The 20,891-nt window shown below is 36.5% G+C and overlaps 1 protein-coding gene across 1 annotated transcript in view; it reads left to right on the top strand.

Moving 5' to 3' along the window:
* The window catches only part of Cntn3 (contactin 3), a 354,703-nt gene that overhangs the window by 265,917 nt on the left and 67,895 nt on the right, over positions 1–20,891 (top strand). Inside the window, exon 12 of the mRNA XM_034512693.2 lies at positions 18,492–18,619. Within this exon, the coding sequence (XP_034368584.1) occupies positions 18,492–18,619 (128 nt within the window). The remainder of the gene's footprint in view (positions 1–18,491; positions 18,620–20,891) is intronic.

Here is a 20,891-nt window from a genome sequence, read left to right as displayed (position 1 = left end):
TGGGTATTGAATTATGCATAATAATAAAGGTCTATATCACTAAGGAACATCCCAGCCAACAAATACATTTCTAATAAGCAAATAATCTTTAATTAAAGTGTCATTCAAAATCTAAATTAGATTTTAAAAGATAAGGCTATGACTTTTATTAATTATATAGAGTGATAAATTTGACTGTATAAATCATACATTATATTTCCATAATTCTATCCACCCAGTTTGTCAGATTTTGTATATCAGCACATGGCTTTAGAATTATTAATCAAATTTGAAAACTGAGTCAAAGTTTTTGAGACCACTAAACGAATGAGTCATTTACAATTGAGATTTGTTGCATTTGAATCTGAGGAACATGTCAAGCTAAAGATAAACATAGGTTTCTAGACAGGAAGAAAAACTGCTTCAAATAGACAATGGTGCTTATAGTATGAATAGCAATTCCCGGGCTCTTAAGATCAAGTTTTGCATATACTTCTGTAAACAGCTTAAGGTGTCTTGTATACATGTTACACATGAGACATTTGCTTTGTTTGAGACAACTACTTGCTATACTTTATTGCTTTTCATTGGTCAGAAAGGTGATAAAAGAGTTATATCTAAATTCCATTGGCAAAGTATGGACTATTCAAAGATTCCCTAAGAAGGCCCGAGATCCACATGTGGATGAAGCTTACAGAACATCTATAGAAAGCATCAAAAGATACAATGTGTTTACTAGAAAATTATGTTCTAACCCAAGGCAGCAACATGCAAAATGTCCAGTGACCAGCAGAGATGGGTATTGTTTGAGTATGTTCTACCTGCTGTAACACATCCTTAGTCTTATCAATTTCTAAATAATAACAATTTCGCTGTGTTCTGAGAATTACATAGTATTCAGTTTAAGGTGGCAAAAAGCCCATACAGAGTTATACTCTGCTCCTTAAATAATGCCTTCAGGCAGCTCCCTTCAACCTTTTGCCTAAGGGTATTAATTCCATTTGTGTCACTAACTTTATTCTTTCCCAGAGGTCCTCTATCTTAGTACTACTATAATGGGGTTTATATTTTACTGGAGCTATTGGAGTAACTGACTGTGCAATGCAACTCTTGTGTAAAATGAAAGAATAGGGGATGAACTGTGAAGGTAAGTCAGGGTCTCAGATTCATTCACATTACATACCAGTTTGAGGAGCTTGGGATTTATTCATAACCACTGGGAAGCAGCATAATAAAGCAAAATAGCAGGATTAAAAGAAGACCAACGGTAGCACCGTGTGGACTCAAGAAAAAGAGGATTGGAGCCAAGAGTCAGTTATTAATCCACCAACCTAAGAAAAAGAGTGATATATCATAGCTACACAAGTAGCATTGGGGGTACAGAGAAGACTGGAGGAGTTGGTAAAAGCTGAATTTGTCAGCACTTGATTGGATTTATGATTGTATGAGAATGCAGATATTGGGGATGAGTCCTAGATTGCTGGTTTAGGTATCATGGATCAGAGTGGACCCAGTCAACGAGACAGGGAACCTTATAGAAAATGCAGAGCTGGAAAGAATATGCAGAGTTTAATTTGAGATTTGTTAAATTTAAAGTGCTTGCAACAAGGCCAGATGGATAGTTGGATGGATGGATGGATGGATGGATGGATGGATGGATGGATGGATAGTAGCAATACGAAGTTGGGAATTATGAAGGACCTGGAGAAATTTTGACATCTTTATTAACTTAGATTGAATAGCTTATCTGGGGCAATGAACACAATCACCTCTGAAGGTAGATATTTAGTAAAAGAGAACGTGTATCATATGCTGACACTCATGGACATGTTAGTTATAAGTAGAGAAGCCTATTTACATAATATTATCTCATATGTGATTTATAATGTAAAGGTCAGCTTTATTTGCTCTGGAACAACAAACAATTTAAAACTCAAAATTACAAACATTAAGGATTGAGTAAAGACATTTGTCTTTCACCATTGACAGTACAACCCCACAAGAAGCAGTTCTCTGAATAATACAAATGTCCCCAGCCTTTTAGAAACCTACAATGGTTTACCAGATGTCAATGTTCCACTGTTCTCACATTTATTTATTCAATTAAAATCATGTGTTTTCAAGAGAGACAAGTTAAATTGGCTTTTTTTGTCTTCTTTAAACAAAGTAAAATCAAAAGCAAAAGTTGAGAATATGAACAGGCACGGTTTATAAGGAAAATAACTGGTTAGCATGTTTCAGATAATATGTGGCCTTTTTTTCTTTAATTCTTAGTGGGAAATTAAAATGCATTGGACAATTATTTTTGAAAATTAAGCATTTTATGTGAATGTCATTGCTTATAATATTAAATGTTTTATTGAAACAGCCTCAGTTGAAAAGAAAGTTCAGGAATAGCCCATTACTCCTAATTAAACACATTAAAATCGTTCCAGATATTCTATGCAGCATTTAATACTATAGAAATGGAATTTTTAGAGAAAGAAGTAGTGAAGAAATAACCCTAAATATGAATAACCACAATCTAGATAGTTTTGTAAAACCATTTTACTCAATTCATAATGAATCTTTTACCCATAGAAACTGGCCTTAAAATTCAGCGAGTCTTATATACTTCGTGACTCCATAAATATGATATCTCTAGAGATGTTTCTTTTGGGAAGACTGAAAGAATCTACTATTGTCATCAATTGGGAAGTTTGAATTGAGGTCTAAGGGCTATTTAGTAGAAAGCTGGAGCTAGTTCAGAGGTCCCCAGGCCTCAGCAGAGGATTTCTCAGACTCTTGGACATCTAGGCACTGTTGGGAGTCACAGAAGAGCAGAGAATGGAGATGAGGGCCTGCGGGCTGGGGACAGTGTCTAGCTCAGGGCTGGGATGTGGGATCTTTGGCTTGTTCCCACCCCCCAGGGGGATGATTGACCTTAGCTTGGTGGACAGCAGGCTTGGTGATGGTTGTCACTGGGAAGGCCTTCTTCTTGGCTCCCCATGGTGTATCTTGGTGAAAAGAGACACTCCTTGATTTCAAACAGTATATTGTAATTGCAGAAAACAGATGCCTAAAACCATACCCTATTTCTCAGGGTGGGCCTGAGACTAAATGCCTTTTGCAGGAAGTAATGTCTGGGAAGGGAAGCTTGTTGGCTAAACCTTCAAGCTCTCTAAGTACTTCACGGGCAACTCTATTTTGGATCTTAGTCACTGTGATTATGTCTCTTTTATGTGAGAAGCATGGCATCTGTTCCAAGTCAGTAGGCTGGGAGGGAGCTGAGTGTCACCTAAGCTTGGGTTTGTGCCCACTGAGTCTCCAGGTCTTGACCTGCTCTACCTTACCAAACTTCCTGGCATGGTTTATGTCCCATAATCAACTATAGTGAGAAAGAGTGATTAATGTGATAATATAATGTATTCTACAAACAGACATTTTCAAGGGGAGGGGTCATTGCTATCTGTTAAATCATAGACAGTAAACACAAATGTGGACAATCTGAAGACACTGTATGCTGGTCCTCTGTCCACAAAGCAGGTGATTTTAACCCTACAACCCTGTGAATAGGTGAGGAGAATGTTTCCTCACTTGGGATAAGGAGATAGCTTCAGAAAGCAGGTGGTTCACTGGTGGAACCTGAAATGAAGCAAAGAAAATAATAGGAAAAATACCATCTAAACAGGAGGGTCACATCAGTAAAAAGGCTAGACTAATTGTGTGTTTATTCCATGGCAAAGTTCAGATTCAATCTCCAAAACATGTCAGCTTTACCTGAGTTATTCACAGATACTGAGTCATCCATCTACTTCCAAGGAGAACAACACTAAGCAACATTGATTTTCTTAAAGAGAAAATTGACCTTCATGGGTTAAGAGTCATGGCAATCTGAGAAGTCTCTCCTTCTGTATTTTGCCCTCTCAGAACAGACTTTCCAGGTCCCCTTGATTTCTGCTGGAAAGAGAAGAAGGAAGGTTTACATTTATCATATTCCAGCTAATTATGAGAAGATTTATGAGTGAACGTAGCCAACATGATTTTATCCAAGATCTTGATTTGCAATGGCATTCACAGAAAGCCATAAAACCATAGCCTTTCTACCATATATTGGCACATCTTGTACATCTCCCCGAGTCACAAAAGAACTTGAGTTCGCTGTATATATGTTTATAGCAAGTTATTTGTGGCTGATTGCCAGGCAGTATGCTGCTGGCTGTTCATATTATTAACTATGTCAGAAGAAGTTAAATGCAAAGTTTCTCTCCTTCTTTATTCAGTTTTGGCATAAGGAAGCAACAAAGTAAGGAAAACAAGTATCAGATCTCAGTCTGCCACTTACCCACTATGTGATACCAGAACATTTTTATGGCTCTAAATCTTGACTTCATGTTATATAAACCAGAAATAAGACTCCTCCTACACTAGTAGCCTTCATAAATCTGTTGGGTCATATTTATTTGGCTCTCTTGGCATGAGTCGAAAAAAATTTATTCGAACACATTATTTATAACCCTGTCTTCATCAAATTTCTTTTGTTCTGGAACTCATTTATATTATATGACACCAGTCACAATTAAAAAAAGAAATGTATGTAAGGCATTATAGTGGCTCATGCATGTGCTTTAGAAAATCTAGCTAATGGAATGGCTACAACTTTAATATGGCGCCTTATTCTCAGTATTATTTGGATATACTAAGGGTAAAAAATAATAAGTCAAAGAAGAAATAAAAAATAACCTTTTCTTTTTGGAGTGATGAACTGACATTTTTGTAATGTAAACCTTAAGGAAACAAGTTCCATAAAAGTATTATTTTAAAGAAATTGCTGACAAGTGGTCTATCAAATTGCATCAGTTAAATTTTGTGATGACTGTGGGATTGTTAAATCCATACTTCAAATTAGATTTTATAGATTCTGAAAGCTAGAGGCACTTTAAGATATCTTTTGTCAGCTTTATGATTTTAGCAAGGGAAAGCTGATCCATGAATCTCAAAGTTCAGAATATCAGAATCCTCTTCAAGGCAACCTTTTGCCAGAGCTGGATCAATTAAGCTTCGTGCCCAATTAAATGACTTACAGATTCATAGTTTCAATTTACATATAATTGTTTTGATCTGTGGAATTTCTAACTAAATCCCCAAACTCCCAAATGTGCTTATAAACATCTCAAACTATGCTCTGTATCCCTACTCACACACATGTTTCAAGGAAAGAACAATCTCTATACAGATAAACAAAGGGGCACTTTGGTTTTTCTTCTACTAACATGTTTAAGGTTAGAAAAGAAAATGATTTATCTTAAACTCTTGATTGTCTAACATAGTCATGATGGAGTACATGTGGAAATATGATTGCCTTGTGAATAGTTTTTATGGTTTTTTTTTTTTTCAGGAGAAGTAAGTAAATGAACGTGTATGCTCCTACTAAATGCATATGGAGGTTAGAGGACAGCTTATAGGAATCAATATTCTCCTTCCACTATAGCAGCACATGTGGAGAAGAAACAGTTAGCTTGCATCAGGAAAATATATAAGGCAGAGTTCACAATCTCCTGAAATGATGCCCTTACTAGAAAGACACTCCCCTGCACAAGACTCACATTTTAAATGTTCTACCACATTTCGACATCACTGCTGGGGAAAACACATATAACACTTGGGTTTTTAGTTGACCTAATGATCCAGTCTGTAGGAGCTCTAGGGTACAAGTGTCAACTTTTCTATAATTTATTGGTTACTAAAATTCAAAGGGAGGGAAGTTAGATTTTCTCTCTTTGTGTTCTTCGTGTGGTGTGTTTGTTTGTCTTTAGTTTTGTTTCATCTTTTTTTGTCTTGTTAATGTATAGGTGACAAATTTATATATATAATATATATACATATATATGTGTGTGTATATGATATACAAGGCAAAGTTTTGATGTCTGTATACATTTATAAATGCTGCAGTCTAACTAATCAGTATGTCTATTGCATCACCTAAGAACAATGATTTATGCACATTGTAAACATTCTTAATATCAACTTTCTTAGTATGTTTTAGGTTTATAAATATAAACCACAATCCCTATGTCATACACTAAAGTTTTCAGCTTATTTAATATGTACAACTGGACCACTATGGACAACATGTTTTTGCCCTGTTCTGTAACCCCGAACAATAACATTCCTACCCCTGATTGTGTCTTATTGAAAAAAAATCATATATGTGATATTATCAATATTTAGCTTTCACCTTCTCTGTCATTTAACTTAGTATAATATCTTTAATTTTTTCTATATGACTGTAAGTGACAGGGTTTTATCATGTTTGTGAGGCTGAATGCTATTTTACTTAATGTATTGGCCACGCTCTCTTTTTAACCTATATATAAACGGATTTTGTATGTGAGTGTGTGCCTGTATGCCTGTATGCCTTCTCCCGTGTGTGTGTGTGTGTGTGTGTGTGTGTGTGTGCATGTGTCTGACAGTTTAGTGAGTCCCATCTACCATATTTGTGCAGATAAGAAATCAGATCCTTTGGAACTAGAGATATGGGAAGTTTAGGGGAGGTTTTGAGATACCATGTCAATGCTGGATACAGAACCATCATCCTTTGCAAAACAGTAAGCACTTTTATACACTTTACTTTTGTATACTTTGTATACTTTACTTTTAAGTAAAGTATACACTTTACTACTGAGCCATCTTTCCAGCCCTGTGTTTCCATTTTCTGTGTCCATTTACTCACTGAAAAATCTCTGAATTGGGGAAGAAGTTGATTCCAGAGAAGCCTGAGGGATGGGAAAGTGCACTGTGCCCAACATTGCATTGTGAAACGCTTTGTGTAATACTTATCATGTGCCATGTTGTGTGCTGGGTTTGAAGATCTAGCACAAAGAAGAAAGACATGTCTCTTCACAGAACTTTCACAAGGGAGACATGAAATATGAGTAAGTTAAAAAGTAAGTTCTGGAGTTAAAAAATGTCTTTCAGGAGAAATGTTCAATAGAACAGAGGCCTTGAAATGGAAATAAGGTTGGATTGTGAAGAATCAAGGGTAAAGCACATGTAACAAAGGGTCGTGTATTCAAAGAGTCATAAAAAAGGATACCTGGTGCATGTAGTCCAGAAATGGTAAATCATGAAAAGATATTGTACTTTTAAAATGTGAGACATTTGAGTAGGAGAGCAACGGTGATGTGGCTCTATATTTTAGAGAATATTGAATAGAGTAAGACAGGAAGCAGTGAGTCTGATTAGGAGACAGACTTTGGTCATCAGAGCAAGAGTTACAGGAAGCTTGGTGTGGGGCAAAGTACCAGAAGTGGAGGATAGAAGAACACTGTGTGTTGTGCAAGTACAGTTTGATGGATGTACAACCCTGCTGTAAGTAGTCATACACACTGACTATATTTTAGGGTTGGTTATGCATGAGTTACATGGATCTGGATACAGATATTAGATTGCAAATTTTTTAAGCACAGGCTCTAATCCTTACTCACATTTGTATTTCTCAAGCCATGCAGTGAATTGTAAGAATTCAACAAATATTTGTTGAAGTTAATTTTATTATTTTTTGGATGACTTCCCATATCTTAAAAGCACCTATAATTCTTCATTTAATTGATGGCAACTATATCTTGGGAATGTACAAAATTGATTTTATGGGTTTCTATTTTACGTAGGTCTCCTGTTTAAAATATGAACAGTGTTGGATTTAGTATATTTTACTCTCTCTCTCTCTCTGCACCTTTACACGGAGAGAGAGTAACTGAATGGACAGGGAAATGTGTGGTCACGCGAATGAATGGTTATATGGATATTCTTGTTACCACACATTTATAAATGGAAACAAACATGCAGGTAGTAATAATTTCCATCTCCCATATTCAGATACATAAAATCATTCATAATTTATGATGTTGTTTCGGTGCTCCTGATTTAGTCCACGGAGGCACATTTCTCACTGTGTAACAAGCTCAATTAAGGCAAACAAACAAAAATATACAAACAAACAAAACCCTTACTGCTTTATGACCTATTTCCTGTTGTATTAGCTGACTTGCATATTTTGCAGTTCTAGTCAGAAATTCATTGCTGATGCTGTTTCTGTAGTAAGTAGGTTTAAAAGTATTTTTTACAATACCTTTTTTTGTCTAGAATCCTGGGGGGGGGGATGGGGAGGAGAGGAATGAATGATTGAAATAGAATGTGTAAAAAATTATTACATTTTGAAAATAGATTTTTTCTAACTCACTTTTAAATTTATTGTGTGTGAGAGGGCACACACATGCACTTGCAAATGTCGTGGCTATTGATGTCAGAGGACACCTTGCAGTGGTCAGTTCTGTTTTATGGGCAGTAGGAATCAAACTCAAGCCTTCTCATCAATTTTTTTCTAGCTTGTTAAAGTTAAACATTTTAAATGAAGAAATAACTTCAATGTAACATAATGTAAGCTTTAGGTACTTTATTTACCAAAGTAATTTATTTAATTGGTAAAATCAGAGTAATTTAAAATTTAATAGCTTTTTTCCTAGCTTACATAGTTACAGAACCTTATACCCTATTGTATTTATTATTTCTTCATTACCTTAGCTGGTTTGAATAACTTTGTATTTTCTAGTTTACTTAATTAACTTATGTCTCTCAAAACATTTTGCAACATGGAAAAGTATATACAGAGGAGGTGGGAAGATAGTTTATTGGATAAAACACTTCTCATGCAAGTCTAACCTGAGTTAAGAGCCCATGTAAAAGTCAAAAGAAATTGGAAGTCTCCAACGGGTTCCATTTTTGCAGCTCTGAGAATGTTACAGAAGATAAAAGTGGGAGAGGGACAATTGTAGGAGACAGACGGGTTGAGGATAACATGAGCATGGCTTACAGAATTAATTACATAGGACTCCTAGAGACTCACAGAATAAACAAACAATCACAGAGCCTGGATAGGTCTTTTCTAGGTCCTCTGCGTATGTTCTAGAGTTGTGTAACTTGGTGTTCTTCTGGGATTCCAGTGAGACAGGGGATGTTTCTGACTTAAGGTTTACTCTAAAGACTTTTTTTCCTCCTACTGGGTTGTGAGGGTTTATGCCTAGTCTTAGTGTATCTTGTTCATATCCTTGATAGGCCTGCTGTTTTCTGAAGGGTAAAGGATGAAGCATGAATCTGGGGGAGGGAAAGGCTCTTGGGGTCATGGTGGGGGGGTGCTGGAGGAGGGATTGGAAGAAGTACAGGGAAGAGATATGGTGATCAGGATATATTGTATGAAATACTAAACAAACTCAAAACAAGACATCAGATTCAATAGACAAGGATTTTTGTAATCTCTGCATCTATATAGGGAGATAGAACATCGAAACAAAGGATTCTCTACAAGTTCACAGGCTGGCCAGACTCATGTGCACAGATGTAAACAGGAAGAGATGAGGTCTTAAACAAGGTAGGAAAAGCTGCATATCCACTTTGCCTTCTGATCACTATGTATGATACATCATGGCACACAGTTACCCACACTCATACACACACTAGACACTACACACAGAGTGAACACAAAGGTGTTTGAATTTGAAGACATAAAATTATGACATATTTTCACTTGCCTCGAATATGTTTTATTTGGACCTTCCAAATCCTTACCAGAGAATCAATAATGCTTATTGCAGAGCATGGTCTACTGTAGAAGTCTTTTTTGGTTTGATTTTAGTTTGGGTTTTAAATACCTAGAGAATGAATGTCTATAGTTTGCTTATAGATCCTAGGCCCATGCTTTTATTCCTTGGTGTAGGTACAGAATTTTGATACTGAACTTTGTGCCAACAAATGGACAAGGAAAGATAGACAGATAGACAGACAGACAGACAGACAGACAGACAGAAGACAGACAGACAGATGTAGATAGATATAGATGATAGAGATAGGTAGAGGTAGGGGTAGGGGTAGGGGTAGGGGTAGGGGTAGGGGTAGGGGTAGGGGTAGGGGTAGGGGTAGGGGTAGAGGTAGAGGTAGAGATAAATGGCAATTAACAGCTACAATACCTGTAGGGTTGTGGGTCTGCATCCATTCCAACACTGTGCATGGCTGCTTAGAGAGGCAGATGTGAGGAGTTTGACTGCGCTTATCCCATGTGGTGCTGTAGAGGGTGTTGGTCTGTAGAGAAGCACCAAGACATTGCTCCAGGGTAGGAAATTGCATTCTGACATGTGAGAAGCCAAAGCTGGCTCTGGGGTCCCAGGGTCTGAGATGAGGCCAGGGCCTTGGGGTTCTCAGGCTCTTAGACATCCATGTGCCACTGGGAATTGTGGAAGAGCTGAGAACAGAGTTGGGGGACCATGGGCTGGAGACAGCATCTAGCCCGGGGGACCAGAATAAAAGAGGAGCTCCAGCTTGTCCCATGGGAATTGTCCTTGGCTTGGTGGGGCAGGCTTGGTGGGGCAGGCTTGGTGGGGCAGGCTTGGTGGGGCAGGCTTGGTGGGGCAGGCTTGGTGGGGCAGGCCTGGTGGGGCAGGCTTGGTGGGGCAGGCCTGGTGGGGCAGGCTTGGTGGGGCAGGCTTGGTGGAGGTTGTGGCTGGGAACACAGAGAGGCTTTCTACTGGAGACTAGACTATGGCTCTGTAGACAAAGGCCTTCTCCATAGCTCCCCAATGTTAATCTCGATGAAAAGAGGCAGTTCATGATTCCTAACACTTTATTATTGTCATGGCAAAAAATAGATACTTAAAACCATACCCCACTTCTCAGGATGGGCCTGAGATTAAATTCCATTTGCAAGCAAGAATGTCTGGGAAGGAAAGCTTATTGGCACACCCTCATTACCTCTAGGTACCTCATTTAGCATGGAGAACTCTCTTTTGAGCCTACCTGACTGTGGTCACATCCTTGTCCCTTTTTCTATTGTCTTGGTGTGAGATCTAAGGGATGCCTCATCTACAAGTAGAAGGGCTTGGAGCATTGCCCTCAGGTGACTGATGGCCACAAATCTCTCTGGGGGGATGCTTTTTATACGATTCCAAATAGTTGTACCCATATGAGATGTAGCAACATTTTAAGGTGATATACAACTCTTGCTTAACCAAGAAATACATATGCATATATCCAAAGCCAAGAGATGCTTGTGGAGACAACACTGTATACTATTGTGGCAGCACTTTACATGCTTAAAATAAAATCCACTTGCAGAGGGAACCAAAAATACCTTAAGTGCTAAAAAGACCTTCCTGCTTTAAGAATATTAGAGATGCAGGATAAAATTGTAAATGCACCATTTAAATATTGATAGATATCTATAAGAGATGATGACCTTGAAGCTGGCACATTGGGGCAAAATGCTTCTCTCAGACGAGAATTTAATAGAAGGGTATATAATCATTAGAGCACACTTGATGTTTGATTAAGCTGTGCCTACTTTATATTAAAATTATGTTTGAACTCTTGGTATTTGTTGAGAAAACATATGTTTCTTGAAACTTGACATAATAAATACTGATGTTTTATAAGTTGTATGTTTGCATATATAGAAACTTTAGCTAAGAATTTTTGTACGGATATTACAGAGTTACTAACTTTCTGTCTATGTTCTATACAGTTATGTCTTATAACACTGGGTGGTGCCCAATATTTTGGCTGTAGGCACTATCCTTTATTGTTTCAACTCTGATAGGGTGAATTAATTACTTTTTATTTGAATTTTTTATTCCATGAGTCCCAATGCTATGAGGGAGACTCTAATATGCAGAGTTTTACAAATTTTTTTTCTCATAATATTGTCCACACTTCAACAAGATGGAACATGAAAAGTTCTTTGGAAGGCAAAGTCTTGTGATCCATTTCTAACCTAATCTGATTGTGTATTTTAAGATAACACCAAAGCAACTGATACACAATATAATTTGGAAAATATAACTTCTTTATCTAGCCTTCAGCTACATCAGAGAAGATTACTGTAATTGATAGTCCTGTAAAGACTACATAAAATGAGAAAGAGAATTCCCCAAAAACCAGATCACTGCTGGGTCCAAAAAGTAAGTCCCCATTTGGACCAAGACAAATAATTTGACAGCCTGGAAGCTATTGACTTGATGGAATTCCCCTTGTGTTTACAATATGAGCCATTTACACTTCAGTGTTATTATTAAGTGTGACTAATATTTCTGTGTAGAGAGACACTTATATGAGGAAAGTTCTCCAAGGCCTTCCTAGAGATTGTGCCTCTCTTCACAATGTTGATGAAAGACCCTGACTGGAGAGTTTAATTATTTCAATTACTTCCTATTTATCTTTAATATACCAGTGTATGGAGTCCCTATATCTTCCCCATCTTATTGTGCTACAGAGATACCCTGTGGCTCTTCACATGTGCTAACATGTAAATTTACTTAATTCCAGATGCAGTATTAATAGCATATTTTTGCTCTCCTACACAATTTTACATCATCTTTATGTACATAGAATTGTGAGGCTCACGGATTGATTTTTACTTTCATTGATCAGACTCGTCTCTGAAGTACTGAAGAATAGCATCTAATATGGAGAGTCTTTGAGTCTTAATAATCTTCTTTGAAATTTTCTATTAATACATAAGCCATCAGACAATTTCATATATTGTTTGTTCAAATCTCTGTTCTTTTTTCAATATACCTGGATCTTATGTATAATCTTTAAAGATATCCCATTGTAAAAGAACACAAAATATTTTTTTGCCTGAGCAAGTACAGTGGTATTAGTTAGAATAAAGTACCTTTTGAACCACTTGTTTCAATGGGCTTAGGTTCATTTTAGAAGTAAACAGTTAACTCAACAAAACTGACTCAGTTCTAAATGTATATCTCAAAAGGATCTGTATTTGGAAAGTTTAAATAAAAGTAGAGGAAATGTTCCCAGATTGTTGACCATGTCCTTATAAATACAAGGTCATGATAATACACTAGTGTGTTTGTTTTTTCTTTCTTTCTTTTCTAATGGATATTTTCTTTCTTTACATTTCAAATTTTATTCCTTCTGCTGGTCCTCCCCCTGAAACCCCCCGTCACATCCCCTTGCCCTGCTTCTATGAGGATGTTCCCCCCACCCTCACACCCACTCCTGCCTCCCTGCCCTTGAATTTACCTTCATTGGAGCACCAAGCCTTCACAGAACCAAGGGCCTCTCCTCCTGTTGATGCCCAACAAGGCCATCCTCTGCTACATATATGCAGCTGAAGCCATGGGTTCCTCCGTGTGTACTCCTTTGTTGGTTCTTTAGTCTCTGGAAGCTCTGGGGGATCTGGTTGGTTGATATTACTGTTCTTCCTATATGGTTGCAATAGGAAGAACCTATTCAGTCCTTTCTCTAACTCTTTCATCGGGGACTCCATTGGGGACCCTGTTCTCAGTCCAATGGTTGGCTGTGATTATCTGCCTCTGTACTTGTCAGGCTCTGGCAGAGCCTCTCAGGAGACAGCTATATCACCAATGTGTTTCCATAAGCAACTGATTTGAGCCAAGCAAGCTCTGTTGTCATCAGCATCTCAGAGACCTGCTACCTGGAATGTACATCATGAAAAATAACACAGCACTTTTTTTTTCGGGCCCATGCTCACTCAACAATAGGATTAATAACTCTTGAGTCTTCCCCATTCTGTACTTCATTTCCTGAAAGATTTTTTTTCTGTCTAATGAATCACTAAACTAATACTGTTTGATTCTAAAGATGAAAGGCCCAAATGGAAAAAAAAACTGTAATACTACTTTTCTAAATACTGTCAGTGGGAGATCTTTGAGCCAAAGAGGGAGCAGTTATTTTATTGAGTATATTGGGGCAAACGTACTATCTGCTTTTTTTTCCCCTCTCTGGCACATATTTTCTCATATGCTTCCATCAATATATATTTGCTTTTCTTAACAGTCATTATTTATCCTGTAATATATGCATTGTGAAAACTTTTTTCCTACAGCTAATTATAAGCATCCATCTTGTGGAATGTGCTCTCAGAAGATGCTATTTGCTGTGTAGCAGTTTAATCATTGTGATCTCATGTGAGCTTATCTCCACTGAGATGCGCTTCCTGACAAAATGTTCACTTTAGTGTGTTTGTTAAAACTCAAGTTGAATAAATTACTGTAATAATCCAATCATAGGCCAGAGAAAACAGTATTTTCAGAAATTCTGCTTGGTGTGCAGAAAGGTCCATACATTTTCTATTTGAAAGCATACTATGCTATTATACGTTTTCAAATTCCATCATAAAGTACAGGTCAATGTTACCTAGACAACAGTATACATTTTGAGAAAACAGGGTGTTTGTTTGTTTGTTTGCTGTTAGTCATACTTACAATCCCATCCCTGAATTACATCATAGATCATTAGAGCAATTTAGAGTAATCACATCTTCTTATCTGAAACTAAACATAAACTGTTCAAAGTTAAATCAAATAACTGACCTCTTACTACAAAAGGAAAGGGCAATAAAAAAACACACACACATAAAGGTGTGCTATAAAACTAATCTAGAACTTAAAATGCCATCATGGATTTAGTTGCACATTTTCCAAAGCAGGATGAAGTATCAGTGTTCAGAATGTTAAACACATCCATCATCATTTAACTTTGTGTGCCAAGTACAGAGTCATTTGTTGTTATCTACATTTTCTGTCTTATCCATTTTCAGAAAAACCTCTTCCCAGAAAGCTTAGAAGGCAATTTCATTTATAGTGAAGCGGTATAAAATTTTCACTTTGAGTCTCTGTAGGGAAGCGTGGGTTATTGAAGGTTTTCTGTTGAGAAACAATTACTCCTTCCATTTACTGAATATTGTTTATTTTTATGTTGTGCAAAATGCCCTGTGGGCCTTTTAGAACTTACTAGAAGAACCAATTTAGGAAGAAAATATCCAATTAGCTTAAATTTTTATGTTACACACAGAGTTTGCATTCTGTGAGAGTCAATGTGTTTGTTTTGGAGATCCTGGGGTGGTTCCTAAGACCTTAGGCTTTGCCTCTAAAATCCTCCCTCATTTCACCAAGGCCATGCAGATTGCTTTGTTCAATTGATGTTACTACACAAAACACATTGAAGGGTTTCTTTATTTGTTTTGCTTTGTTCCTATTTTTTTTTCATGGCTTTGGGACCCAAATAAGAGCTGCAGCACATACAAGACAAACACAAAGAAATTTTTTTTTTTTTTTGATATCTGGGTGTTCTGTACATTGGAATTATAAATGTGCAAATCTATAGGATGAAACAATAACCCAAATTAATTATCACACAATCTCTAAACTTTTGCTCAATGGTTACTGAATTGATAAGAGAAATTTTTGCTCTCTTTTAAGATTGACAAATTTTCAAAGTGGTGGTTTCCTGTTATCTTGTTATCTTGTGCCTCTCTTTTATTTCCATCTTAGGACTCCTAGCACCTGCATTTGAGCCTATTTAAATGAGCTTTGGATGCTGTTGAACAACATTTTTTCTTTACTTGTTAGAAATAGCCAGCAAACCAATTTTAGTAACAACAATAATTAAAATTAGTTGGAGCAATGCCATAGCACATTTTTTTTTTTTTTTTTTTTTTTTTTACTAAAATGACCAGTAATCGGAATAATTGGAGATGGGGTCCTTGATTGAATTCTCTTTCCTCTTCTAAGTTTTTTGTCTGTGGGAATTCTCACTCTCTTTTTTCCAGCCCTCAGTTTATCCTTCCTGTCATCTTCAAACTCTCCATCTCTGTTGATCTCTTTCCTAATAGCATAGTTTCCTTTTCTTAACCCCAGCTAAGTCAATTCTAAATTCTCTTTATCCTACCTTCTATTGCACCCTTTTTGATACTTATATAACAAAATACAAAGCAATATCATACATGTATGTGTGTGTGCATGGATACATGTGTGAATATAAATGTGTATTTATATGTGTGTAATAGACTCTATTGGTACTCCATGTAAACAAGCTTTGCATCCATACCATTTCCAAACCAACATATTAAAAAAGAAAATGATATTGCTGGAGAGATGGAGCACCAGTTAAGAGAACTGGCTGCTTTTTCAGAGTATCCAAGTTTGATTCATATAACCTATATGTAACCTTACAACCATCTATAAGTCCAGTTTAAGAGCTTCTGCTGCCTTCTTCCAAGGCATCCAGGCATTATATTGTGCACAGACATACATTCAGGAAAAACAACCATGCACATAATGTAAAATAATAATCATTTTTTAAAAAAGAAACTTTGAAAACGCTGCTTTCTTAAATTTACTCTGTGTAAATTCCATGCACATGTATGTAATGTAACTTCATCAAGTGCATACCTCATTCCCCTTCTCCAACTCCCTCTGGGGCCCCATCACATCTTCCTCTAAATTTTGTGTGCTCCTTTTTTGATTCTTTTTAATCTTTAATGTATCTTATATATTTATGCATATGAGTGTACATCTGAATGTGTGTATATACACCACGTGCATGCCTGGTGCTCTCCGAAGAGGGTATCTGAAGAGAACTAAGATTGTAAATGGTTGTGGGCCAACACTGTATGAGTACTCATAACCAAACCTATGTAGTTGAAAGAGCAACAAGTGTTCTTAAATACTAAATATACTTTGTAGTACCTGGTCCATTTATTTGCATTCAATTAGTGTTTCCTATATGCATATGACCAAGATATGGTCTTGGAGTCTATCATGCTCTATGATCCATATGGCCTGGAGAACTTGTTACTATCCACACCTCTGAAAAAAAGTGACTTTCCCTCCTCTAGCAATGATCAACTGCCAGGAATTCCTTAGCCATGGTTTGTGTACCTAGGAGGTCTTCCCTCCTCTGACTAGAAGTTTTAACTCAGCTGCTATGAGCTTGTGTGTGCAACACTATATCATGCTTAGAGGACATTTCATAGCACTCTTCTAATTGCTATAGCTCTAATATTCTTTATTTCTCTTCTTCTTTCATGTGTCCTGCACTTACAGTATGGCAGAGGTGATATGGGTGTAATACCAAGTGTTCTATTTGAGTATTCACAGGTGCTTAGTCTCAGCATTTTAGACAGTAAAGAGTCTATTTGTTTTAATCCACCACAATAAGAAGCTTCTCTGACCAAGACTGTACTGGACATGTACAAACCTCTTTTGTTCTTTGTTCCCTAAGCAATAAACATATTTATTATTACTCTAGTTATATTATATTAAGTATAAGTGGCATAAGAATAAATTAAGTATAATGGTTATATAGGTTGTACACCTTATATGAAACCACTTATACCCTTAGGAGTCTCCTTGTATCAATCCCCAATAAATACCAATGAGTGAAATTATTTACATATCTGTATTTAATAGCATTAAGCATGCAGTATAATATGTGCATATAGTATCTCTAGTAATGCATAGAGAGTGAGTTGAGATTTTTCTCTATAATCTAATATCCTCACCATCACTCCTACATGTTTTATTAAATACACCCAAAGGTGTAGACATTTATTAACTATTTTGCATATAGTGCCATTTTGACACTAAACTACAAACCTTTGAAAAAATTTATTTTTCATTTGCACAGTTTCAACACACAGTCTTAAAGTTATGAACAATGAAAAATGAAACATTCACATGTGAAATGCAAGGTCTAGTAATGATTTTAGGCACTCAGAAAAGGGAATTGTAATTGTGTAAAGACATGTGAAACAAATACACATGGATCAAACAAATGAAGTGTCCCATTTTTCTTTCTCAGTGCTAATAAACTCCTCTCTTAGAAATGCTACCTAACCCAATTTCCCCCATTTATATCACTCTCTCTTCTCCTTCAAAGTACTTCCCCAAAACTCTGTCCTCACATTTACTTAGTCTTTTATTGTTTGTGTCTCCCAACATTAATATTTTTATGTGAATCACCAGGATAACATCTTATTCACAAAGTAATCCCACCACATTACGTGTAAGACACTCTTCAGTTTCTTTAAGAATACTAGTTGGAGTCCAGGCCTCTAAGCCACACCCATGGAGTAACTGAAATTCTTTTCAGTACCTCACAGATAACCACATATATATTTTTAACTTTTAATTTGGTTAAATGTGACTATCCTAGTACATAATAAAACAAAAGCATGTTCTTGTTTTGTTATATACTGTTTTAAAGTGAGGTAAATTGCATAATATATATGTGCATATATATATATATTATATATATAAAATATATAATTATAATATATGTTATATTATAAAATATATTATATATTTATATATATAAATTATATAATTATAATATATATTATAATTATTTCCTAAAAACATTCCCATAATTAGATGTGCGGTAGCAATGCATTAAACCAAAAATAAATAAAAATCATCAAGAAAAATTCTAACTGGTAGAGTATCTTTTCTTATTTAACTTTGTGTGTTTGTGTGTTTGCATTTGTGTGTTTATGTAAATCTATTTTACTTTTTCAATTGACACAAACTAGTGACCAGTAGACTACACCCTAAATTACTACTTTAAGCAGTGCATTTTGAAAAAAAAAAAAAAACAGTGAACCAATTATTTGCAAGGAGTGATGACTGCACATTCGTTGTTCTGATTTCTGTTTGCTTTAGGGTTTCTTTTTTAAATGATGGAGGACTGAAAATCATGAATGTAACTAAGTCTGACGCTGGAATCTACACCTGCACAGCAGAAAACCAGTTTGGGAAAGCAAACGGCACCACCCACTTGGTTGTGACAGGTGCGTGCTTTTCTTAGTTTTTGCTTTACTCCAAGGTAAAGTACATTTCATTAGAGAAAAGTGTAAACACCTATGCATGCATGGGTAGCACTAGGTAGACTATGTGGATTTAAACAGTGTGCAGGAAAGTAAGGGAGCAAATAGTTGGAAAGGTATAGGAGGAGACTGACAAGAAGGAGTGTGTATGAATTTGATCAACACGTGTTATATTAATGTTGACATTCCCAAACAATATTTATTTTAAAATGAAGACATTGAACACACGTTTCTCCCACTGCATAGTGCACTGTAAAGTCAGGACACATGTTGGTTTGAGTGCAAGAGAGTGATACCTACATGTTTGTCACAGCACAAGACACATGGACAAATACAATAGCTACTCTGCAGGCATCCAGGGCCATAAGAAATTCAAATGTAATATACTGTGATTATCTTTACTTAGTGCTCAGGTTTCATTGTAATTGCTCTTTTCTATAGAAGTTCAAGTTCATTAAATAACATTTGATATTAATGAGAATTGCTTAAAGTTTGAGATATATTTTGTTCTTTTAGCCTTTCAAGGAAACAAATGAGCATTTTATGAGACAAGTGTTTGGGTTATGTCAATGAGACATCAGCAAAGATACTACCTTGTATTCCACCATAGGAAGGAGCACAGAGGGGAAAAAAGATCCTAGAAATTATTTAAAAGGAAAAATTGCAAATGATTGAAAAGTAGAAATGAGTGAGGGAATAGGAAAAGTTGGAAGCATACCAGGGTACCCCCATTGGCCTGGATGGGACACAGGTCACAGATTTCAGGGGAATCAAAGTGTTAGCAGGTTGCTTATGGACAGTTGAGTAGATATAGTGTAGACTTATTAAGACTTCAACTTTCAGCCTGTTTTGAAGAGAAGCCAATGTACTGTTTTTGGCAGAGAAATGGCAGCACAGATGTGCATTTTTCAAACAACTGCTCTGTTGAGAAGATACTGAAAGAATCAAGACAAAAGGCTAGAAGAGATCATAAGAATTTACCATGTAGGTGGCAGGAGGTGACAGGGACCAGTAGTAGCCAAAGGTGTGCTTCTGCAAGAGTCAACAGGCTGGTATCATTTGCTTCATATACTGGGCATAGACTCAGCAGGAGGTGCTGTCAAATTGGATGAGAGATTCATGAAGGGAAAAAAATCTAGAATGGCTTCAAGTTGAAGCGTGAAGGAAAAGCTCAGAAGGTACTACTTAGCATATATGAGGCTCTAAGATTTGACCCCTGCACTGAAAAAAGAGAAAGAAATGGAGTGGAAGGAAGAAATGGGAAGGGAGAGAAAGAAGGAAAGAAGGAATTGTACAGTGTTTGATTAAACAGCAGAATGAATGGCGTCTGGGCATTGTAAACTTGGGTGCTTACTAGGCTTACTCTAGTGAGATAGCTCCACTTTCTTCCTTCAGAAATAAAAGCTTCCAGTGTCTCTACCACCATGGACAGGGAAAGAAGGCTAGCACATTGTCTGCTAGTTTTTCAAATTTCAGTCTATGAGCCCTACATATACCTCTTACTTACGTATGTTATACTGGCCAAACTATAACTGACTATTACTGAATCCCCTATTCAGAATTGAATTCTACTATGTGCTCTAAAAGAAGTCATGGTAGAACAACAAAAGTTAAGAAGCTGAATAGGTCATGGAATATGAGAATGGAATAAGTTTGATGGATAGAGGTTGATGTAATAACTTAGCAGTTGTTTATATCAAGATTGGTACTTGAAGCCACAAGAGAAGTATCTTTGATTTATACAATTAATATGTTAATGAGGTATGATTTTTTAAAAAGAAAACGACACAGCTCAACCCATTTTACATTAAGGAAAATATAGAAACCAAATAGGCCTTGTAAATGTAGATGGGGTGAAGTCTGAGTGCTTGGCACAGTAGGAAGAGACTAAGAGGATATGAGATGAAAGAGACCATGTAAATCAGAGGGAAGGCAAATGAAATGTCAGGAAATTAAAGACCAAAATCTTTCTACCAGATATTACAGCACAACATTTTTGTGAAACCCTGATGGGTCTGGTTCGGATGAGGGACCAAATCCTGGCTACACTGGTTTAAAGAAGTAATATCCTAAGATATTTTACTCTCTAGATATGAACATTTTTGTCATCCCAGGGTAAAAAGATATAGGAAACAGTGGGAAGATGAGGTCTAGAGAAGTTGAATTCATTATCAATGGAAGAAATGTGAAAGTGATAGGGGACCATGTGTAGGTGGACATTAGCATTGAAGAAAAT

Source organism: Arvicanthis niloticus, chromosome 9, assembly GCF_011762505.2.
Source record: "Arvicanthis niloticus isolate mArvNil1 chromosome 9, mArvNil1.pat.X, whole genome shotgun sequence".
Classification (NCBI taxonomy): Eukaryota; Metazoa; Chordata; class Mammalia; order Rodentia; family Muridae; genus Arvicanthis; species Arvicanthis niloticus.
Note: the sequence above shows the minus strand (reverse complement) of the source record. Positions and strands in the feature narration are given on the sequence as shown.